This window comes from Eumetopias jubatus, unplaced genomic scaffold (genome assembly GCF_037043125.1).
Source record: "Eumetopias jubatus isolate StellerSeaLion01/CBP00866 unplaced genomic scaffold, mEumJub1_p1.0 scaffold_5, whole genome shotgun sequence".
NCBI lineage: Eukaryota > Metazoa > Chordata > Mammalia > Carnivora > Otariidae > Eumetopias > Eumetopias jubatus.
Window position 1 is genome coordinate 11,773,950 of NW_028274811.1, and position 24,905 is coordinate 11,798,854.

General features: G+C 43.1%; 1 protein-coding gene across 3 annotated transcripts in view; it reads left to right on the forward strand.

Annotated features, from left to right (window-relative positions):
- Window positions 1-24,905, forward strand: part of LVRN (laeverin) — a 65,147-nt gene that overhangs the window by 7,987 nt on the left and 32,255 nt on the right. For all 3 annotated transcript variants that reach the window (XM_028092642.2, XM_088023238.1, XM_028092644.2), the window contains exons 2-6: window positions 9,477-9,619; window positions 11,243-11,382; window positions 15,118-15,244; window positions 22,961-23,115; window positions 24,558-24,671. In XM_028092642.2, coding sequence (XP_027948443.1) covers window positions 9,477-9,619; window positions 11,243-11,382; window positions 15,118-15,244; window positions 22,961-23,115; window positions 24,558-24,671 — 679 coding nt within the window. The remainder of the gene's footprint in view (window positions 1-9,476; window positions 9,620-11,242; window positions 11,383-15,117; window positions 15,245-22,960; window positions 23,116-24,557; window positions 24,672-24,905) is intronic.

Consider the following 24,905-nt stretch of genomic DNA (forward strand, 5'->3'; position numbering starts at 1 on the left):
AGTCTTTATCAGGATGAGGAAGCTCCCCTCTATTCCTATTTTACTGAGAGTTTTTATCATAAATGAATATTGGATTTTTGGCAAATGCTTTTTCTACATCTATTTTTAAGATTATGTGATTTCTCTTAGTCTTTTAATGTGATGGATTACATTAATTAATTTTCAAATGTTGAACCAGTCTTGTATACCTGAGATAAGTCCCAGTTTCTTGTGGTGTACAATTCTTTTTATACATTGTTAGATTTGATTTGCTAATATTATGTTGAGAAGTTTTGCATCTGTGTTCGTGGGAGATACTCGTCAATAGTTTTCTTTCTTTTTTATTTTTTTGTAATGTCTTTGTCTGGTTTTGGTTTGAGGGTAGTGCTGTCCTCACAGAATGTGTTAGGAATTATTTCTCTGCTTTTTGTTTTTGGCAGATTATGTCTTTTAAGGAATTGGTCCATTTTATCTAGACTATCAATAGTCTAGATATTGTGAGCATAGAGTAGTTCATAGTACTCCTTATTATCCTTTTAATGTCCATGGGATCTGTACCAATGACTCCTCTTTCATTTCTTATCTTAGTATTGATATACTTGAATTAGTATTTATCATGTGTATTATTGTTTTCTATTTATTGCTATTGTTCTTTTTTCCTATTTCTGTCTTCTACTTCTTTTCTGCCTTTCTTCACTATGTTCTGCCAATCCATGAACATAGCTTAGCTAAACTGACAGTTCCATAGATTTTCTACATAAGTGATCATACTGTCTCAAATAAAGACAGTTTTACTTCTTTGTTTACTTCAGGTGCCTTTTATTGCTTTTCCTTGCCTTACTTCCATGTCTAGAGCATCTATTACAATGTTGGGTAAAAGTGGTTAGGTGCAGATATCCTTGTTTTGTTCTTAAGGTGAAAGCATTCAGTCTTGCACTGTTAATTATGACTTTTTTCCTTTAGTTTTTCTTCTTTTTCCTCTCCCTACTCTCTTTTTTCTCCTCTCCCCTCCCCCCTTCCTCCTCCTCCTCCCTGTTGTAGAAGCCCTCTATCAAATTGAGGAAGTTCCCTTCTGGTTTTTAATTTTCTGAGAATTTTTATCGGATTGGATGCCAGGTTTTGCCAAATGCTTTTTCTGCATCTATTGAGATGATCATATGGTTTTTCTTTTTCAGTCTGTTGATATGGTAAATTACATTGATTGATTTTCTAATGATAAATTATCATTGCATTTGAAAGATAAATCCCACTTGGTCTTTTTTTTAAAATTTTTTATTGTTATGTTAATCACCATATATTACATCATTTGTTTTGGTGTAGTGTTCCATCCACTTGGTCTTGATGTATTATCCTTTTTATGTTTTGTTGCATTTGATTTACTAAAATTTTGTTTTTAATTTTTGTATCCATGTTCATGGATTTTCTTTTTCTTTGTCTTGTTTTGGTATCAGAGTAACACTGGCTTCAAATAATAAATTTAGAGGTTTTTCTTCTTTAATTTTTTGGAAGAATTTATATGGAATTGGCATTAATTCTTCCTTAAATTCTTGTTTGACTTTCACTAATGAAACCACATGGGCCTGGACTTTTTTTGTGGGATGGTTTTTAACTACAGATTAAATCTCTTTAATGAATAAAGGGCTATTTTGGTTATCTGTTTCTTCATGAGCAAGCTTTAAGAGTTTGGGTCTTTCAAGGAATTTGTCCATTTAATCAAAGTTGTCAAATTTAAGTATAGTTAGTGTTTTCCAAAATATTCCTTTATTTTAATATCTGTAGAATCTGTAGTGATGTCATCTCTCTCATTCTTGACATTGGTCATTTGTGTCTTCTCTCTTTTGGGAACTTAAGCCCTGGTTCTGATATCTCTTGATTACCATAGCTTTATAGTAAGTGTTGAAGGCAGGTAGTTTCAATCTTCCAAGTTTGTTCTTCTCCTTCAGTATTGTGTTGGCCTCTGCCACTCACTAATTGTCTAACCAATTGCATATACTCCAGGGTCCCCAGCTTTTTTAAGTTAAAAGGGTGGGGTCCTCCAAGGTCTCTTCCACTTCTGACAGACAGTAAGTTTGATAAGTGTGCCTTGAGATTTATATACTTTATTAATCTTCACGTAAAACCAATTTTTTGTTTCAATGGTTTTCTCTGTTGTTTTTCACTTCAATGCTTTATATATTATTCTTTATTATTTCCTTTCTTCTTCTTACTTTGGGCTTCCTTTCCTTTTCTTTTTCTATTTTTTAAAAAGATTTTATTTATTTATTTGACACAGAGAGAGAGAGTGAGAGCAGGAACACAAGCAGGGGGAGTGGGAGAGAGAGAAGCAGGCTTCCTGCCTGAGCAGGGAGCCTGATGTGGGGCTTGATCCCAGGACCCTGGGATCATGACATGAGCCGAGGGCAGACTCTTAACTGAGACACCCAGGCACCCCTCTATTTTCTTTTTTTAAGATTTATTTATTTATTTTAGAGAGAGAGAGAGAGAGAGAGTGCTCAAAGGGGGAGGGCCAGAGGGAGAGGGAGGGAGACAATCCACAAGCAGACTCCTCGCTGAGCTCAGAGCACCATGCAGGGTTCAGTCTCACAACCCTGAGATCATGACCTGAACCAAAATCAAGAGTCAGATGCTCAACCGACTGAGCCATCCAGGTGCCCTTTTTCTGTTTCTGTTTTCTTCAGGTGGGTGCAAGGTAATCAATTTAAGGATCAATTTAAGGTATTTTTCTTCTCTACATAGGTGTTTAGTGGTATAAATTTTCCACTAACTACTGAATTAGTGGCATGCCACAAAAAATGTCATGTTGTTTTTAAAATTTTCGTTCAATTCAATGTACTTTATAGCTTCCCTTTTGATTTCTTCTTTGATTCATGGGTTATTTACAACTGTGCTATTTAGTTTCCAAATATTTGGGCATTTTCTCATTTTTCATTGAGTGCCTGACATTTCAAAGTTTATGTTGCTGAATGGCATATTTTGTTATGTGGCTTTAATGAATGCTGTCTTTTTTAGATAGGTACATAAGTTATTTGGTGGCCTTCTCAATCCTTGTTTGATCTCCCATGGCTTGTATTTAAGTCCTTTGAGAGTGGATCGAAAGTCACCTTTACTCTAGGGCTACGTTAGCTCATTGCTCAGGCATTACCTTCCTGGTCTCTGTTGAAAAATCCATTTATTCTGGAGATTCCTGTACTCTGGCTTGTGGGAATTTGAACAATTCCTAGCACTGTGTGAGCTCTAGAAATTGTTCAGTTTTCCCTTCCATGGTAGCTGTTCTTTCCCCCAACAGCATTTCTTTGCTTGACCTCCTAAAGTGCAGATTAATATTTGACCAAAGACTCAGCCTGGGGATGGGGGGTGGGCGGGGTTGGGGGGGCGGATTCTGTGCAGATTTCTGGATTTCTGCCCTGCAGATTTTAGCTATCTAGATCTCTCCGGGCATCAATCATAGTCTCCTCTACTCAGTGAGACCACTGAATTCCGTTTCTGTTCTCGTTCCCTGTGCTGCAGTTGAGAAATTGCTTCCAGGTAGACAAGGTGATTGTAGAGTTCACCTCATTAGCTTCTCTTCTCTTGGGAATCACAGTCCTGTGCTTCCTGTTATCATGTCTGAAAACAGTTCCATATATTTTATAGGAGTTTTTAGTTGTCTTCAACAGAGGGCTCATTCTAGCCTATGTTACCCCATCAGGGTGGAAAACAGAAGTCTGATCATCTCTAGAGTTGGCAATGTTATTAACTAAAGCTAATCCTCAGTCTTCTTCATATCTTAGTTTGCTTGTAGTTTGTATTACAGTATGTTCTACAAAGCACATAAAAGGACCCCAGGAAAGAGAGCTGGGAAGGACCACAGGCTGGGGAGCTGGAGCCCTGGTTCTGATACTACCCCAACCACTTCCTTGTCTCCCCATTTGTATAAATTCCCAGGGTACCAGCTTTCACATCTATAAATTAAGATGGTGGAACTCTCTAAGTTTTCTTCCACTTTTGAAATTCAATGAAAGAATGTATAATCCCATTCTTGTTCACAGGGTCCTCTAGGAATACGTCTTGCTTTTCTGATCATGCCATGTCCTTAATAAAATATAAGACAGAATAGGGAGGTATTCAGAGAAATGAGAATAGGGTCATCAAGGGATGAGGGTGGGCTCACTAGTGTGACATGGCTGGAGAAAATTAGGATCTTTATCAGGGACAAATTAAGGGGAGAACCGTATGAGCAAAACCAGTCAGTGTGTGCAGGTGTAGAAAGAGTGAACAGAGAATTGAAAAAGACTTCCTTCCAGTTGCTGTTTATGCTAGGAAATCTGGCACAGTCCTCAGGGTATGACACACAAGAGAGAAAGTTGAGCAATTATTAGGAAAGAATTTAGAAGTATCAAAACAAGCAGTGAATTCCAATGCCAAGTACATGATGTCGCTGGTGATGCAAAGAAAAGATCATTTCATTATCCTATAGAGGTGTTGACCCCACATGCTTCATGTGGCTGAGCCGTCTTCTCTAGGGGATGGTTTTGCTCATCAAAGATTGAGATCTTGTATCTTTTGAAAACAAGTGTAACCAGCATATTGAAAAAGCATACCTCACAGTTCAGTAAAAATGCAACTGTGTTTCTCCCACTGTCCCTTTTACAATTTAGTCTCTGAGATCATCTTTCCTGCTCCTGCATAAATACTCTAGCAGCCCATAATTTACCGCTCATTCTTTGGTGACAGATGATCTATGTCCACGAAGTCACAAACACTGTCCAGATGCAAAAATTAGGGAATTCAGTCCTGTGTCCTACTAAAACCCATGACTTAATTTACTGTGAAATCTCCCTTTCTCTCGCTCCACGCTCACTTCCCAGAGCTGGGGTGGGCTCCGGGGTAAGGGGCAGTGATGTTTCCATTTCTCCACCTCATGGTTCTAGTCGCCGCCCCCCCACCTTCCATCTTGAGAGCTGCTGTTGCACCCCGACCAGGTCCCATGGGACTGGGGGAGATGGGGAGAGGTGGTGACGTGGAGGGCACTTCTTACCTGAGCCAATACTCTTGCCATTTGGTCTGACTCTGGCTTAGTACATACCTTTTCCCCTCAAGATGTCATTTCCTTTTTTTAAAAATTTTTTTTATTATTATGTTATGTTAATCACCATACATTACATCATTAGTTTTTGATGCAGTGTTCCATGATTCATTGTTTGCGTATAACACCCAGTGCTCCACGCAGAACGTGCCCTCTTTAATACCCATCACCAGGCTAACCCATCCCCCCACCCCCCCTCCCCTCTAGAACCCTCAGTTTGTTTCTCAGAGTCCATCGTCTCTCATGGTTCGTCTCCCCCTCCGATTTCCCCCCTTCATTCTTCCCCTCCTGCCGTCTTCTTCTTCTTCTTTTTTTTAAACATATAATGTATTATTTGTTTCAGAGGTACAGGTCTTCTCACTGTTTCTCTTTCTCCTAGGATTTCCTTGCGCCTGTCGGCTGCTTTCTCTATTTCTCTGTTCTGATGGTCATTAGTGACTCTTTCCTCGGCCCCACCCCCAGACATGCAGTAGTGCGTCTCCAGCTTCCTGCAGGTGGCCCCGTTGGACAGAACCCAAGTCAGTCCTGTACGGGCTCACTCCGTGTCTCAGGGCCCACAGCTCTTCCAAGGAACACTCATGTATTCCTGACCTGGGGCTGACGTGGGTCCTAAGACAGTAGCAGCCTTCTTATGGCTCTGCCTCCAAAGCTGTCAGTCTCCTGCATTTCAGAGTCCCACCTGGTAGGAGTTAGACTCTGACCAGGGTCAATGTCAGCTTTCCCACCCGGAAGCTGGGGACCAGCCTCCAAGTCTCTCAGCCTCAGGAAACGCTCTCTGCTCTCTGTGGGATCTTCTCCCCGTCTAGCTCACCCTAGTTAGGGGTTCCCAGCACCCTGAGATCAAGAGGGCTTTGCTAAACTATACCCCTCCCACGCTGAGAAATCTCTCCTCTCATCTCTTGTCTCCATGCCCTGACCTTCCTTCCCGCTTTTCTTTTTTTAAAGATTTTATTTATTTATTTATTTGAAAGAGAGAGTACACAAGCAGAGGGGGGAGGGGCAGAGGGAGAGGGAGAAGCAGGCTCCCCGCTGAGCAGAGAGCCCGATGCGGGACCCCATCCCAGGACCCTGGGATCATGACCTGAGCCGAAAGCAGATGCTTAACAGACCACCCAGGCGCCCCCTTCCATATATCTCTGATGGAGCTGAGAAGCCCAAGAAGGGCCCGTGGCTCCTTGAGGCCATCTCCTTCAAAAATCTTCATAACATGGTTTGGCACCTTTCTCTGGAATTGTACCTCTATTATGTCTTGTTGCCTGGTGGAAACTTCAGTTTTAAGATCCTGTTACACAAGTAATAAACAAACATAATTCATGGGCCAAGCCTTGAACCACAGACCTGTAGTGTAACATCCGTCTTTACTAAACATTTTAATTTCTGAGTGTGTCGTTGTGCAAAAACAACTCAGGGGGACCACTTTCAGGTCTTACTTAACCCTTGGCCAGTTATGTTACTCAGCATTTGTGAGCTAGAGCTGTAGGCGTATGGTGTCCATACAATACTTGGGAATGAAACACCTTAGTGAGTGGATGTTTCTTACGTGGCAGGAGATGGATCCCCCAAGGACATCACGTGGTCTTGACCCCAAAGACCTCCTCCGGCCCAGAAACGTGGCGAGTCCAGGATTCTCTGGCTGTACCAGAGGGCAGGAAAGTGGCTTTGAAATCCCGAGCCCCTACAAGACAAACTCTCCCAAATTAACTCCCTCCCCAGCTGACCGCTCTCAACCCAGACTTCCAGGCACTGTAATAGCAGGTTTCAGTGAGCTTTGAGGGCAGGAGAGGGTGGATGGTTCTTTTTTCTGAGGTCAGGATATCCTTACAGGGTTGCTTGAGTCCAAAGCAGAGACAGCAGGGAACAAGTACCGCCCTTCAGTTCCCAGATGTGACATAACCAGGTCGTGTATGCTGCTGGCTGGTCCTGACCTGGTAGGTAAGCCTGCGAGTCAGCAAGGCTGTGTGTTGTAGGGATCTTTCCCGTTTTGTTTGTTCGTAGAAAACCAGGGAGGGAAATAGTTGAGCAAGATCCAAGAGTTTCTTTTATTTCACTTCTCCAGAGGCCCGAATCATGGAATGGGAAGGCACTTGCTGGGTATTTGGTTTGTTAAAGTGGTGACTCTCTAAGTGGGCAATCTCTTAGCCTTTTGGAAACCTGTAGCTCCCCCGCCCTCACTTTTTAAAATTTAAAATCAACTAATTAACATATAATGTATTATTAGTTTCAGAAGTAGAGTAGCCCCTTTTGACGAGCATACAACTTTCCCAATTGCCTGAAGAGTCTGATTTTCTCTCCTTCTCACCTGGCAACTTCCTTGAGATTCGTATGCTTTGTGAAGTCGTGGCAGTGAAGAGGGGTTTACTCTCTTTTTATTTTATTTTAGTTATTTGTCAGAGCGAGCGAGCGATCACAGGCAGGGGGAGCGGTAGACAGAGGGAGAGGGGGGAAGCAGACTCCCTGCTGAGCGGGGAGCCCGATGCGGGACTCGATCCCAGGACGCTGGGTTCATGACCTGAGCCGAAGGCAGACTCTTAACTGACTGAGCCACCCGGGTGCCCCTCCCTGCTCAATATTCTTTCCACTATATTGTCAACTGTTTGACTCTTCTCTCCTTCATCACCTGTCTTCTAAAGATAGCAACCGATACTACAAAACAAATAGCCGGGGCAACAGACACTGTAAAAATACTTGGTGTTCTTTTATCTATATTAGATCAAGCTGCCTTTATTTTGTAGTCCCTCCAAAGCTGAGAAAATACTTATTCAATTGTTATGAACGCATGTTTTTGCCAAATATTATAAATGGTACTGAAGAGAAAACACGTGACCCCTACTTCTGGTAGTTTGATCTTTATTAGGAAGACAAATGTGGTTCATATTCAGCTTGCGGTCAACCGTGACCTCTGAGACCTGTCTAAATGCAGTTGTAATTGTCAATGTTCCAACCCTCCACCCCTACCCCGTAACTTATCCCTCCTTGAACTCTTTTACAGTTCATCTATATGGAGAGCAATCTGGGAGATTGAAAGGCATATAGGAGAATTCATAGGTGGTTTATTGAAAAATTCAGTTACTAATCAGGTGAAAGTTCAAACAGCAAGAAAAGGTTGATGGTACCATTCCTTTCCGGGTGGGGAATCAGAGGCTCAGCAAGAACGTGTGGCAGGTTGTTGAGGCTTGCTCAGCTAGCCGGAGATGGAGCAGAGTCTTGCAGCCAAAGTGGCTGAGGTCAGAGTTCACGGATGTCAGAGTTCACGGGCCGCCTTCCAGCCTGTGGAAGCAAGGGCAAAGTTAAGTGGGAAGAAGCATATGGGGCAGAACAGGCTTGTTGAAAATTACGGTTTTGTCACAGCGAGGTTATGAACACTTCAAGTTGGCTGACTTTGAGAGGCTTTTGAGCGTGTGGACTGTTGCGTGTGAATTTTCATGTGAGTGGGGGCCTTATCGTGGTGGAGGTGGGTGGTGATAATGCAGGGGCCATACTCTTTCACACCCTGTTGAATTCCCTTGTTTTTTATTTAAAACCTGGGCCTGAAACAAGGGTAAACGCATTAGGGACGTTAAGTCTCAGGACCTTAGGAGAAAAAAAAAAAAGAATTAGCAGCCACAGTTGTCATCCCAAATCAGGGTCCCAGGTCACCGAGTCTTAATGAGATCACAGGTTTATTTGGGAAGAAAGTTGTTAGCGAGCACCCATCTCTTGTCAGATGTCGGCCGTGTTTACAGGGGATGAACCTGACAATCTCCTCGTTTGCCCAGGGCACCCTTGTCCCTAAACTTTTCCCCTAAATCGCCAGTGCACTGTGGGGTAATGTCACTCTTTGTATTTTTCCATGGAGATCGGGGAAGGAGCCGTAGGGATTTGATAAATCTACCCATATGTAAATGAAAGTAGTTTTTTTTTTTTTTTCATTTGGCGTGTACTTAGATCATTTACCCCCAGCGGGTGCAGAATAAAACCTCTTCTAAGTTTTCAACCATGAAGAAGAGGGACCATGTGAGAAAAAGATAAAGATGTAGAAATTCTCCAGTAAACATTGCTTGCATTTCGATGCAGGATGAGAACAATAGTCCAGTCCCCAAAAAGTAATCCTAGTTTGAAAAATAACTTGCTTCTCAAAAGCCTGTCATTGCATATTTGCTATATTTGTCCCTATTTTGTTTGCAGAGGGTTTTAAAGGCATATGATGTAATGAAGTAAATAGTATTTTGTGGTCAAAAATTAAATAGGTCTTTTGTATTTTAGGTCTTACAAGAATTCCAAGGTGTGGTGAGAACTAAACTGTGTGTGTTTTAACTGGAAGGGCAGCGAGGAAGATGAGGGGAAATATTCTAGCTCCTTCCTGAATATAATTATAAGCCATCATCCCTCCATATTTTTTCTTGTTTCCCCTAATTTGAAATAAAAATAGATTTTTCCCAAAACTGTATTGCAGGGCCCTATTAGCGTCTCAGATGGAACCCACATTTGCCAGGAGTGTGTTTCCTTGTTTTGATGAGCCAGCTCTAAAGGCAACTTTTAATATTACAATTATTCATCACCCAAGCTATGTGGCCCTTTCCAACATGCCAAAACTAGGTAAGTAATATTTCCTGTCCTCATATATGCATGTATATTAATGATACATATGTGTGTGTGTATATACAGACATATATATGTGTATCATATATATTTAACTCTGTCATACCTTTGATATCAATAGCTTTTCGAGGCCATGTATTGGCAGTGTATTATAATTAGGGAGAGCAGTCACCTGGGGTCTGTATCAGCACCAGCATCTTGGAGATGGTAAATCCAGATTCTTTTTGCTTTGGAAGCTGGGGACACCACGTTGTTCTTATTCCTTGGCAGCCTGTCTGCCCGTTAGTTTGGCCTTCAATATTGATCATTAGTGATAACAAGCTAGCAGACTTAGTCTGAATCTGGTGCCCAGATGTGTTTCATTTGGCTCACACGTTTTTTTCTTCTGATTGAACTTTAAAAGATCCAGAGATTTCTCATAAAAATCAAGATTTTTACTTCCTTGTAAACAGAAGATGTAAGGACACGAAGCATGCAGCTCCTTCGTGACAGCAATAGTTAGAGCTCGTGAGAGGCTGTCCCCTGCAGATGGGCCCCACCCCCGGCCTGCTCTGGTCCCCACCACTCCCTGTTAACGTATGCCAGCCTGATTCATATCAGATACCCGGCCCTCAGCTTTAAAGACCCAGCCTGCCTCCACTGGAGACTTTGCTGAAACCTTACAATGGCCAAATTGCCCTTCCTTGACCTCCTGGGGGCCTGGGAGGCTCTAGATGAAGTTTTGTGAGAGCTGGACTGGTCTAGGAAACAGTAGAAGTGGATGGAAAAGAGAAGAGGTGTGTCGTGGGCCTCACGTATGTGCCCATGGATTTGGCCCTCCGTCAATATTATTCAGGATACCGATTCAGAGCAAAGGTGCTGTCCCTAGATCTTCCTAATGTCGTTTCTTTGTTTGTATGTTTTTAACTGAAGTATAGTGGACATACAAGATTACGTGAGTTTCAGAGGTACGTCGTGGTGATTCGACAATTAGGTGACATTATGCACGGTTCACCATGATAAGTGTAGTCACCATCTTCTCTGCTGTACATTGTATCCCTGTGGCATTGATCTTTTTTCAAAGATTATTTATTTTGAGAGAGAGAGAGAGGGAGAGAGAGCTAGCAGGGGGAGGGGCAGAGGGAGAGGGAGAATCTCAAGTAGACTCTACGCTGAGCATGGAGTCTGAAGCAGGGTTCGATCTTACCACCCTGAGATCATGACCTGAGTGGAAACCAAGAAACAGATGCTCAACTGACTGGGCCACCCAGGCGCCCCTCCCCACTTTAGCTGTTAATCTCCTTCACCCATTTTGCCCACCTCCCCAGGCCCCTTTCCACTTGGCAACCACCATTTTATTCTCTGTATTTATGAGTTTCCAGTTTTTTTGTTTGTTGGTTTGTTCATGTGTTTTGCCTTTTAAATTTCACACATCAGTGAAATCATATGGTATTTGTCTTTCTTGGACTTATTTCGCTTCATATGGTTTTGATGAGTTTGGGGTGGAGAAATCCAAACTGCTCAACTCTGGGGACTGGCTGGGAAGAAGTCGCTGGGTGACACGTGCCTGGACACATGGTTTCAGAGGTGGCTGTTAGTGCTTTGGTTTGCAGTGATTTGGACTGAAATTGACTTCTGTAGGTCAGTCTGCAAGGAGAGATGCGAATGGAAGCACATGGACAGTCACCACGTTTTCCACCACGCCCCACATGCCAACTTACTTAGTGGCCTTGGCCGTATGTGACTATGCCCACGTGGACAGAACCGAAAGGGGCAAGGAGGTGAGTGAGGAAGACCGTCCAGGTAAGGGTGCCTTCGTACTGGCTGTGGGTGGTTCGTCCGTTCTTTCCAAATCCGGGGGTTATGCCTCCGTCTCCCATGTCACCTCCTGGTGGCCCCTCTAACTGTTTCTAGGCCCTGTTGAAACTCTTAGTGGGGGGAGGGGCGCCTGGGTGGCTCAGTCAGTTAAGCGTCTGCCTTCGGCTCAGGTCATGATCCCAGGGTCCTGGATCGAGTCCCGCATCGAGCTCTTTGCTCAGCGGGGAGCCTGCTTCTCCCTCTCCCACTCCAGGTCCCCCTGCTTGTGCTCTCTCTCTCTCTCTCTCTCTCTGACAAATAAATAAATAAAATCTTTTTGAAAAAGGAAAGAAAGAAACCCTGGTGTGGCTTTGCAGATGGGATGCCACAGTTCTCCTGCGCTCATGCCTCGAAACTCGGGTTTGCCTGTTATTTAGTCCACGAGCCTTGAAGCAGGGGTGACAGTCAGGGTGTCCAGCGCCCCATACGTCCCCAGGCACCAGCTGGGAACAGCCACATGATGGAAAAGGTGCCCGCAGGTGATGGATCAGGGCCGCTGGCTTGCTCAACTCCGAGGCACATGGCACTCCCTCAGAGTTGGGTGAAGGAGGTGCTCTGTCCCAAAACACCTCGTTCTCACCCAGTCATGCCCTCCTTCTGTAGTCACCTTCTGGGCAAATATCCAGGTTCCCACTGCAGTCCTTTACCATCTGGCTCACACCCCACACTGGAGCATGGAGGGAAGTAAGGCCGATTCCACAGGCCATGTTCTGTCTCACCACCTTGATCTCCCAGACCTGAGAAAATCAGGCTCCGACAGTGGGCGGAGACTCTCTCCCCGGGGCCAGCATCTTCCGGGCTTGTACCACGGACTTGCGTAGATCAGGAGGCTGTGGAGGAGACAAGCCTCTCACCAGGGGCAAATCACTCTGAGCTACTCCTCTGAAGGCTGAAGGAACAATACTGTGTTCCACGCAGACCACAGCTTCTCCTCCTCAGCTGTTGGTTGCAGCTTGATTTCGCTTCCCGAAGAGTCACTGGTGGGGCCTTGAGATGCACAGATGGAGCACAGGCCAAGGGAAACATTCCCGACACCTCCTGAGAAATCTCCTCGGGCATGATGTAGAAGCACATCATGGGGCCTCCCGTGGGGCCAGTGGCTCTCAAGGGGCCGGTGGCTCTCGGGGCTGCTTTCTCAGCAGCAAGTTTGAGAGAAAGGGGCCAGTCCATTTCTTGGTGGAAGATAGCCCTGAAAAGAAAACCAGCTGGCATTGAAGCAAAGAGGGAACGGAACAGGCCTAAGAAAGGCCCATTCTTTCCCAGAAGATTTGAAATTTGGGATGAGTTTATCAGTGGAATGCTGGTTTGGCTCTGGCTCAGCTCTCTACAAAGGGAAGGAGTCCGGCATCTATCCTACAGGGGAACCAGAACGGACTCTTGGAAGAGGGTCCAGATTATACAAACAATTGCTCGTCGAGGAAGAGATAAAAATTTAGTGAGATTGAAAAGGTGGTTAATCCTTGACATGAGAATAAACATGGAAACACGACCTAAGGTTGGAAATAACATCTTTTGAGTAGGACTTGGCACACACAGGCATGTGTGAAGATTTTCCTCTCTTAGGTGTTGAGGTCTGCTGGGTGCAGGGAGGACCCCAAGATCACACTGGGGGGGCGGTGAGGTGTGGATTTGAAGGAATTTTACGGCTGCATCTTCCAAGTTTTCCTCACTGTTTGGTGTTAGCTCCCTCCCACACAGCTTGAAGTCTCTATCACTTGCTTCCCCTTTGGCTTATAGGATGGTAGTTTGGGGGAGGCGTTTTGAAACTGAAAGTGGAACCTACAAAGTTTCTGTTATTTCTCCAAATGTTACAGTGAAAATGCATCCATCTTGAATGCGGGGAGAAGGGAATGTTCTTTCCACTCGCAGTGTGGGTTTGGGTGCAGCCATCTTCCTGTTGCCTGGAACTGGAGGTGGGGGCTGGGGGCAGTGCCATGTAGGGGACAGGGCTGAGTCCTGGGGCCTCCTTCCAGGGAGAAGGAGGCCTCTGCAGCGTGGGGGAGGCTGAAAAGCATGCGGTCAGAGGCCCCAGAAGCAGGTGGCTGCATTCTGTGAGAGGGGAACATTCCTGAAGACCTCGTGTAATTCCACATTCACCTAATTCAAGACAAATCTTCCAGCAGAAATACAAGCAGAGGAAGGTGAATGCGTTCCTGGAGCTCAGCAAGCTGTAAATATCATTGTCCCAGCACTTTCTCCAGTGTCTGGCAGAGAGCGCATCCTCACATCAATGGTATTCACATCAAGACAGTTATCTTAATGCCCTCATTTTGACCTTTTGTTCAAGGGTTTTTGAGTCTCGTGCATGTTCTTTGGTGTTAACGCTAGCAACCCCATTAGAAAAGTGCCCCGATGCTTTTGCTGTGGGATATAAAATGATTTCCTATTAAAATAATAATGAGGACACCTGGGTGGCTCAACTGGTTAAGCGGTTGCCTTTGGCTCAGGTCATGATCCCGGGCTCCTGGGATCGAGCCCCGCGTTCGGCTCCCTGCTCAGCGGAGAGCCTGCTTCTCCCTCTCCCTCTGCCTGCCACTCTGCCTACTTGTGCTCTCTATCTCTCTGTTAAATGAGTAAATACAATCTTTAAAAATAATAAGAATAATAATGAATGGTCAAACGGGAACAAAGTTGCCACCAAAGTTGCAAAATCGATTCCCAAGGGCCCAAACAGTAGCTCGGTCACATTAAACTAACAAAGCAGGGATGTCTCTTTGTTAGGAAATGTCATAAACAGAGAGACTGTAATTCACTTGCTGAACAACTGTAAAATCATAGAACTATTGACAACTATTCCCTTTAAATTAAGGGAATTAACCTTACTTAAAATTTCGAAGACAGGATCGCCCTATTAATGACCTCAGCGCTAATAAGCACGAAGGAACCATTTTAAATGTGCACGATGCGGACGTGTGTAATCCCTACCACACTGTGTAACCCCTGCTAACCGCACAATTCTGTTTGGGAACGTTGGAAATAGGTCCTAAAAAGGGAAGCAAGGGTCCTACATGCTCTTTTACTCAAAGACAGAGTCTACATTTTTGGTGGGGGTAGATACTAGCCCAAGGATTATTTCTGAATTCCAAAGGTTAGACACGTTACTGTAAAACACTGAAATAACACCCCTTTCCGGAGAGTCACTGCTTACATCTTAGTGAACAGCCTTCTGGATTTTCTCCAGGGCATGTACACATTTCCAGTTGACCCTTGAGCAACACAGATTTGGACCCAGTGGGTCCACCTATGCAGAGATTTTGTGTACAGTTCACCACTGTAAATGTATTTTCTCTTCCTTATGATTTCCTTAATAACATCTTCTTTTCTCTAGCTTACTTTATTGTAAGAAACAGTATATAATAGACACCATGTGTATTGAGTGACTGTTCCCATGATCGAAGGCTTTCGGTCAATAGCAGCCTATTAGCAGTTAAGTTTTTGGGGACCCTAAAGTGATCTGTGGATTTTTTTACTGCACCGGGTCAGCGCCCCTAAAACCCCCGCATGTTGTTCAGGGGTGACCGGCCAACATTCTATTCCGTAGCTTCTTCCGAAAAGATAAGGCTTTGACTCCAGAGCATCAAGGATTTGGAGCAAGCAGGCTGTCTGTTGCCCAAGTCACGACTGCTTTTCCTAATCACCACTTCATTGTTTTGATGTAGATACGCATCTGGGCCCGGAAAGACGCCATCGCGAACGGAAATGCAGACTTTGCTTTGAACCTCACAGGTCCCATCTTCTCTTTTCTGGAAGATTTATTTAATATTAGTTACCCTCTTCCCAAAACAGGTGAGCCATTTTCCCTTCCGATGCAATGGCTTCCTATTGTGGGGGGCCTGGGTCAAGGTCAAAGGGCACGCAGAGGAGCCTCCAGGGACTCACTGTCACCATTTAGCTGCTCTTTTGGGTTGTGTCCTACACCTTCCTGAACACAGAGGGGCCCGTTCGCTATTTCTCTGTAGGATGCCATGTGCCCAGCAGGTGTCCTCAGGATTTAGACTCCTCCTGGGTGTTCACCGCCAGGTTCATAGCCTCTAGCCCCTGCTTTTTCTCTAGCCTTCTGTCCTTTCTTCTCCCAGTGCATGGGGATGATGCAATATTCTGGATCCTTTTAGCAGGCCTACGAGAATTACTCCAGTTCCCGTGAATGAAGGTTTTGGATCGGGGGTGGTTGTCTGTGGGGTGGGGTTTGGGTTTTGTTTGTTTGTTTGTTTTCCTATTCTTTAGCTGTGAGTCATTGCATGAGGACGCAGGGTCCCATCTGTCAACGTTTGCTGTATAAAATTGGAATCACCTGTGAACACTAGGCTCCTCAAGGAAATCCGGGAACGTTTTATTGCTTATAGGTCTGTAGAGTATGTCTTTGAAATCGCGTGAGCCCCTCAGCTCAGAAAGTCGTCCAGTGGTTTCTCTGTCTACCGTGAGGGTGTATCGTGTACACGTATTTTGCTCCTCTGACATGTTATGTGAATGCGTGGGAAGAGTATGTCCTGTCTACATGGGCAGATGGTGGAAGACGGTAGGAAGTCCATACCTGGGAACTCAAGCCTCCTGACCTCGGCCCGGCAAGCTGGAGGCTCTGCAGCTCAAGCTTGCTGGTTCAGGAGGAATGGGGCGTGAGGCAGCCTTGGCCCAGTTAGGGGTCTGGGAAGTGATACCTGTCCTTTTGGGAGTTGGGGGCATCAGCAGCCTGGGCTTGGAGGCTCCTGTGGCCGGAGGATCTCAAGATGACACTTGTCTAGGCAAGCAAAGTTCCATTTGTCTTTACTGAGATAAGGAACCGTCCAGAGTGACCCTCCCCACCCTGTTCCACAAAGCACCCCTCCATCCAAGCAGGCTCCTGCTCATTATCTCCGTGCCCTCCTCCCCGCGCCCCCAGCCCTCCGTGGTTTACACCCCTATCGTCCCTACCTCAGCAGGCCCCATCTGGTCATACCCCCTTCCCTCTTGCCCCCTCCGTTCTGTCTGCCACACCGAGGCACAGGGGATCTTTCCCTAGCGAAGTCCAACGACCGTATTACCGGCCTCTTTGAAACCTCTCCGTGGCTTCCCACTGCCCTGAGGGTCAAGTCCAGACTCTGCATATAGTCTGTCTTTGCAACCGCGCATCTCTTGCCAAACTCTCGGGGCTTTGGGCGGGTCTCCAGAGTCAGAAGCAGGCTTTGGCGCCCTCTCGTTCCCCTCCCCCACCTTCCTCTCCTCTCCCCCAGGCTCTTGCTCAGGCACTTTGCACATCCCGCGATGAGGTCTACCCACCTGGTTAATTCGTGTATTTCTCCACTTAGTGCCCCTCCTCCAGGAAGCTTTCCCTGACGCCCTTTTCCTCATGCTTCCACAGCATCCTGTGCACCCCTCCATTGGAACTCTTGACTTAACTAGATCCTAATTGCCCCCCCCACCCCCGACCATGAGATCAAGAGTAATGTGGGTTCAGGATCTGGCTTGTCTTTTTCTCTGTACCCTCAGAGCCTATGGATAGTGCTTCTTTCAGAATGGTAAACAGTAAACTTCTTTTTTTTTTTTTTTTTTTTTGGTGAAGGGGATCAATACATGCACTTAGTTCAGTAATTCCATGTAAATTCTGACTAGATTGTCAACTTCTGGAAATCAGGGTTATATTTGGCACAGTTCTGTATCCTTCATAGCCTCTCAACCAATGTGACACGCAGGTAGCACTTGCTCACAACTGCATTTTAACAGACGATGAAAATGAGATCTTCTATTATTGGAGAGAAACAAATGTTTCCCAGTTATTTTAACTCTTGGTTGAGCCATTTAAAAAGTACAAAACAGGGGCGCCTGGGTGGCTCAGTCGGTTAAGCATCTGCCTTCGGCTCAGGTCACAATCCCAGGGTCCTGGGATCAAGCCCCGCATCGGCCTCCCTGCTCCGTGGGGAGTCTGCTGGTCCCCCCTGCTTGTGCTCTCTCCCTCAAATAAATAAATCTTGTTTTTTAAAAAAATAATAAATACGGGCTTTTAAGATTTGCAGATTTTATTTTAATTTTTTAAAAAGATTTATTTATTTATTAGAGAGAGAGACAGAGTGTGTGTGCATGAAAGCCAGGGTGAGGGGCAGAGGGAGAGGGAGAGAATCTCAAGCAGACTCCCCACTGAGCATGGAGCCTGACATGGGGCTCCATCTCAGAACCCTGAGATCATGACTTGAGCTGAAATCAAGAGTCCAGCACTTAACTGACTAAGCCACCCGGGCACCCATCCTGGTGCTTTTTGAATGCAAGAGAAGTAGGTGGCTGGGGCTCTCTGTTCAAGTAGCTGAGTTGGGGTGGTAGCTTCAGTATGTAGAAACAAAAGCCATGAATCACCAAGCAAGAGATAATGGACTGGCTGAGTAAAAGTCTTAAGAGAAAGAAGATTAAGAAGTGGTAATGGGAGTACCCTAAATATATAAAGAACACTTACAAATAAATAAGAACAATACAGAAGAAAAAACAAGGAAAAGATACATGAATAGATGTTTTACAGAAAAAGGAACACATGTGGTTTAATAAACTTACGCAGAGTTATTTAACCTCCTTAGTAATCTAACAAATGAATGTCCAAGGCCAGGGTGAGGCACCATTTTATACCTATTCACTTGTTAAAAAGTAGGCATCTAACAAATGCCAAATGTTAGGAAATGGCTGTGTTGAAGGGAGTATCAATCATCACAACAACTTTGAAACATATTGATTGTCTTGCAATGTTGATCATTAGAATACCTTAAAACCCAGGAATTCTGGTTCTAAATACATCTCCAAGAGGAATCTGAGCACATATGTACCAGAGGACATGTGCAAGAATGTTCATAAGTTAACACTTTTTTTGATACAGCCCCAGACTGAAAGCAACCAAAAATGGTCATGGTTAGGAGAATGGATAGATAAATTATGTTTCAGTCACACAACAAAAAAACTCTATTATAGCAATGAGAATGAAACATTTTTTTCCTAAAGTTTAAAAACAAAACCCCCTAAACTTGAAGATAGTGACTTAGCTGCTGGAAGAAGACGCTAAAGTGTGAGTTGAGAAGGAACACACAGAGAGAGGTAAGTTCAGCTCTTCTCAAACTTCAGCGTGTGTTGGAATCATCCAGAAGGCTTGTTAAAACACAGAGGCTGACCCAAGAAGTTCTGTTTCAGTAGGTCTGCGGTTGGTCCCAGAATTCTCATCCCTAATAAGCTCCCAGGTAGTGCTGATGCCACTGGTCTGGGAATCGCAGTATGAGTTATTAGCAACATTCTCAGTTAGGGGTTGGCAAGCTATCAAATCTGGCCCGCTGCCCTTTTCTGGATAGCCCACGAACTCAGGGTGGTTTTTACATTTTTAAATGGTTGGGGAAAAAAAAATATTCTGTGACACATGGAAATTATATGAAATTCAAATCTTAAGGTCCATAAATAAAGTTTTATTGGAACACAGCTTGGTTCATTTGCCTACATAGTGTCTACGGATGCTTTTGCTCTGTGATGCCAAAGTTAAAGATGTGATGGAAAACATGCAGCCCACAAAGCTGAAAATACTTCCTATCTGGCACTTTAAAGAAAGGATTTGCCAATCTTGTTCTAAAGGTAGAGAGGCAGATTCATGGGTATTTATATCATTATTTTATTTTATATTTAAGATTTTATTAGAGAGAGAAAGAGATAGCAAGAGAGAACACAAACAGGGAGGGAGAGGGAGAAGCAGATTCCCTGTGAGCAGGGAGCCCGATGAGGGGCTCAATCCTGGGACCCTGAGATCATGACCTGAGCTGAAGGCAGGCACTTAACTGACTGAGCCACCCAGGCGCCCCTGTATTTTTATTTTAAAATAATGAGGTATCATTAAAATAAAACAGGGTCCTGTGTGAGCCAGTGATGATAGTTGGTCAAGAAACAAGAATTTGCTTACTCCCAATTCTGGGCATCTGAAGGTAAAAATCGTTATCAGGAGTTAGTAAGGAATGGCTTCTTAGAATTGTGTAAGATTGGCCAGCAAGGATCGGGGGCATTCATAGATTGAACAGAGGATTGCTTGGGGGCACGAAACAACTCGAGCAGAGAATGGCTCAACAGTAGTAGAGAGTAAAAGGGATTGGCTTGAGTGGAGCAGAGCAGACTTTGCAAGGAAAGTGAGTGGGTTGATGGAAGGGGGATGGATGCAGGTGGAGGAAAAGGGAGGTAGAAGAGTTCCAACCTAGGCTTAGCAATTAAGTATGCCCAAAGATAATAGAGCATTAACTAGCGGAGGCTATGTAATGACCTAGATACATTTTACCGCACATGCCATCTTCAACCATGTATAAATCAACATAACATATCGAACACAGCACAGCACAGAACATTCATTAGGCAAACGTAGCACGCATTATAAAAATGGCATTTCTTCTATTAGCAAAAGAAGGTAAAATGTTTTCTTGTTCTTCTAGTTTTATTTTGGGTGGGGGAGGGGCAAAGGCAGAGGAAGAGAGAATCTTAAATAGGCTCCATACCCAGCTCGGAGCCCACGAAGGGGATCGATCTCACTATCCTGAGATCACATCCTGAGCCAAAATCAAGATCAGATGCTTAACCGACTGAGCCACCCAGATGCCCCTGTTCTTCTAGTTTTAAAACTAATAAATGATCATACCATAGAAAATTTGGGAAAATCAGGGAAAGCACAAAAAGGAATAAAAATTTCCCGTAATGCTACCACTCAGAGATAACCACAGCTAACATTTTGGGTCTGTTTTCCCGCTGTCTGGGCAGTCTCAATCTCTGTATTTGCTTCTTTGTTTTTAACAAAAATGGAACCCCACAGTGTTGTGACTCTTCTTTGAGTGGCCTTTTGTTTTATTTTAAAAGGTAACTCTACGTGGCAACATGATCCAGATAACTATTCTTTTGTATTGTCATTTTATTTATTTTTTATTTTTTAAAAGATGTATTCATTTATTCCAGAGAGCGAGAGAGAGAGAGAGAGAGTGTGTGTGTGTGTGTGTGTGTGTGTGTGTGTGTGTGTGTCTGTGTGTCCGTGAGCAGGGAGAGGGGCAGAGGGAGAGAGAGAATCTCAAGCAGACTCCACACTGAGCATGGAGCCTGCCATGGGGCTCAATGGCAGGACCCCGAGATCACGACCTGAGCCAAAACCAGGAGTCCAGACATTCAACCACCAAGCCACCAAGCACCCCTGTATTGTCATTTTTAAAACAGAATGCCTACATATCAATTTGGCAAAATAATTTATTTAAACCCACTGGTTGAACATTTGGACTAATTGCATGACCTCCCCCTTTTTTGGCCACTTTAAGAACACTAAAGGAAACATAGGGAATGTTTACAAATATCCATGCTATTTGCATTAGTATAAATCCCAAAAGTTGAATGAGTTAGTCAAAGGGTAGGAACATTTTAAAAAATTCTGAAGCATTTTGCTGGATCACTCCAGAAAGATTGTAGCAGTCACATCCTTACCAACAGGCTATATGCCAATTTTCCTGTACCTAATTGTTAATACTAATATTAGCAGTACTAATTATTAATCCTCTTATACATTTGCAAGATTAAGTTATATCATTGTTTTAATTTGTGTGATAATAAAGTTGAACATTTTAAGTAAGATTTTTGGCTATTTTAATTATTTCTTAAGTGAATTGTTCACATTTTTGTTTTTTTTTTTAATTTTGATCTGTAAGAGGTTTTTTTTTAGATATGAAAAAAAGTTATCTAGTTGCTTGTTATATATGCTGCAGATATTTTTCCCAGCTTGTGATTTGCCTTTCAAATTTGTTTATAGTGTCTTTTGGTGAACTAAAATATTTCATTTTAACTAGACTACTTCTGGGGCACCTGGGTGGCTCAGTTGGTTAAGTGTCTACCTTCGGCCTGGGTCATGATCCCAGGGTCCTGGGATCAAGCCCCACATCGGGCTCCCTGCTCAGTGGGAAGCCTGCTTCTCCCTCTCCCAGTCACCCTGCTTGTGTTCCCTCTCTCGCTGTCTCTCTCTCTCTGTCAATTAAATAAATGAATAAATCTAAAAAAAAAAAAAACTAGACTATTTTTTAGAGCACTTGTAGGTTTAAGGAAAATTACACAGCAAGTATAGGGAATTCCCATTTACCACCTCCCCGTTGCCCTTCTCCCCCCCCCCGCCCCCGCCACAGTTTCTGCTACTGTAAATATCTTGCATTAGAGTGTTACATTTGTTACAAATGATGAACGGATTTTGATACAATATTGTTAAATAAAGCCCATAATGTATGTTAGGTTTCACTCTGGGTCCTATACATTCTATGAGTTTTGACAAATGTGGAATGACATGTATCCAAAATTACAGTATCATGCAGAGTAGTTACACTGTCATAAAAATCCTCTGTGTTCATTGCCCCCCTTCTCCCCAGAGTCATGATAACCACCAATTTTCTTACTGCCTCTCTGGTTTTACCTTCTGCATCATGTTACATAGTTGGAATCATACCACGTGTGGCTTGTCCTCACTGGCTTCTTTTCACTTAGCAACTTGCATTTAAAATTCCTTCTTGTCCTCTCATAGTTGGATAGCTCGTTTCTTTTTATGGCTGAATAACACTCTATTGTATGGACATACCGCAATTTGTGTATCCACTCACCTATTGAAAGACATCTTCGTTGTTTCCGATTTTTTTTTATTTGCAATTTTAAATAAAGCTGCTATAGGGCACCTGGGTGGCTCAGTCGTTAAGTGTCTGCCTTCGGCTCAGGTCATGATCCCAGAGTCCTGGGATCGAGCTGTGAGCGGAGTCAGGCTCCCAGCTCAGCGGGGAGTCTGCTGCTCTCTCTCTCCCTCTGCCCCTCCCCCCGCTCATGCGTGTGCTCTCTTGCTCTCAAATAAATAAATAAAATCTTAAAAAAAAATAAAGCTGCTATAAACATTCTTGTGCCAATTTTTGTGTGGACTTAAGTTTTCAACTCATTTGGGCAAATAACCTCAGTTGCTCAATTGCTAGACTGTATGGCCAACCTTTATTTAATTTTATAAGAAACTGGCAAACTCTCTTCCAATGTGGCTATACCATTTTGCCTTCCCACCAGCAATGAGTGAGAGTTCCTGCCACTCTTCCATATCTTCTGCAGCATCTGGTAGTGTGTTTTGGATTTAAACCATCCTAATGAGTGTATAGTTGTTTCTCATTATTTTAATTTGCAACTTTCCAATGACACAGGATGTAGATCATCTTTTCATATGCATATTTGCCTATCTTATGCAATGAAATGTCTCTTTAGATTGATTGTTGCCCATTTTGTAAAGTTTATTTTTTTATGGTGAAGTTTTAAGATTTCTCTGTACAGGTCCTTTATCAAAAGTATTTGATTTTCAGACAATGAAAACCATTTATTTTCTGGCTTCCGTCTTTGGTATTTGTCTCCTCTCCCCTCACATTATAAATATTCACTTGTATTTTCTTTTAGTAATTTTATGATTTCATTTTGAGACCATTATATCTGGAAATCTCAAACTTTTTGGAAGAGATGATTTCATTTTTCCCTCCATTTAAATCCACTTAGATATAATTGCCTTGCCTACTTTTGACAACAGTGCAATGGAAAATTGGGGACTATTGATATTCGATGAGTCATTATTGCTGATGCAACCAAATGATCAAGTAACAGACAAAAAGGCTGTGATCTCCTTCATTCTCTCCCATGAGATCGGACATCAGGCATGTGGTAAAATGTTCTTTCTTATTTCACATGAAGATATTCTCCAGCTGTTCTACCAAGGATAGCAAAAAACAAAACCTCTATGGTACACCAAATTTTTAAAAATTATTCAAGAAGTGGGACAGTGAAAGAAAGATTTATGTAATCAGATCTTGTGTGAATTTGAACTATTGGTGATGGATCATAGCCATGAGACCTCCCAGGCCCTTCAGAGTTCAGATATTTACATCCAAAAGTAAACTTCACTCCAGGGAGCCCTCTTCAGGGAAAGTAAGCCAACCAGAGCTATGATTATTTGTTTTCATTCCATCTTAAAATAAGGAATATTCAAAAAAGGTCACTGAAAGATATCCACATTTCATCAGTAGATTGTTAGGAACTTTATTTTTGCTTTGTCTGAAGAGGGGCTCAAGGGGGATATAGGCAATTGGTTAAGGTGTCAGTGAGATGAGCAGTCCTCAATCCTCAAGCCGCATACCCAGAGGTGGTGTAAATGATTTACTTCATTAGATCTGTGCTTTCACAATGTGATCTTAGAAGCTTAGTTATATGTTTGGTGGAGCCTCTCCCATCTGCTTTTTGACCTTGACTCCATTAATACAAATACAAATTTGTCCAGAAAGAAATTATCTAAACTAGGAAATTGTTATCTTCTTGTTATGTAGATCCCCAAGAAGTTCTGGGAATGAATGATCTATTGGGATAGAATAACGCTTTGTTGCATAGTCAACACAAATTTTGACAAGTTTCAGCCAGTCACCCAAGATGCCACTTTTTTATGATTGCTCAAGCAGCACATTGCTCTGGAAGACCGGCTGCTAGCTATTAATGCATGACAGCTATTGCAAGAATTTGATTAAATACTAGGGTACAGATTAGTTGGTGTTAAAAATTATTGTGTTTTTCTTTCCTGATTCCACTCATCGTCCATTTGACACTTTGTTTCTGTTAAGCTCAAATAGAAAATAATTATAGCAGAACATATGAGTGACTTGGATATGGGGCAGATCAAAACATGTTCTTTAGACAACACTACTGCTTACTGCAAAATTCTATGTAGTCTATTGAGAGTCTAAGATGCTGTAGTTAGTAGGTGTTGGGTGAATATTCCAGACTTTTGCCTTATTTAAATTAACATAACTCTTGGGGAAGGGGACAGTTTCAGACATGCTCCTCTAGCTTACCTTTATCTTTGAACATGACAGTTTTAAAGCAAAAATTGCTTTCAATCATTGGATGTGAAATACTTATTTTAAGGAAATGCATGACTGATATCTCTTCATGTTAAAACCACAACATGCTTTTTGGGGTCCTGTTTTCCGGTTCTGTTATTGAGGGAAATACAGTTTCATTATGTCTTTGACCGTCTATGTATTTAACATGCAATTACAATAAATATTCCTAAGATTAAAAAGGCTCTTTTTTCTCCCATCTCCAAAAGTGGTTTGGAAATTTGGTTACCATGAATTGGTGGAACGATATCTGGCTCAAAGAGGGTTTTGCATCTTATTTTGAATTTGCAGTAATTAACTACTTCAATCCTAAATTCCCAAGAGTAAGTATGTCTGTTACGTTAACTTATTGTTTCTCCTAATTATGAAACTAATGTATTTTGTCATTTCAAATGTGTAAAATACAGAAAAATGGAAGGAATATTAGATTACCTGTGATACCAGAGATGACCAGTGTTATCTTTTTTATGTTTTCTTTTTCCAGGCTTTTACTCATTGTAAATATTCGTAGAAGTGGGAATTACTTTTTTACGCAGATACGCGTAATGCCTTCTGTA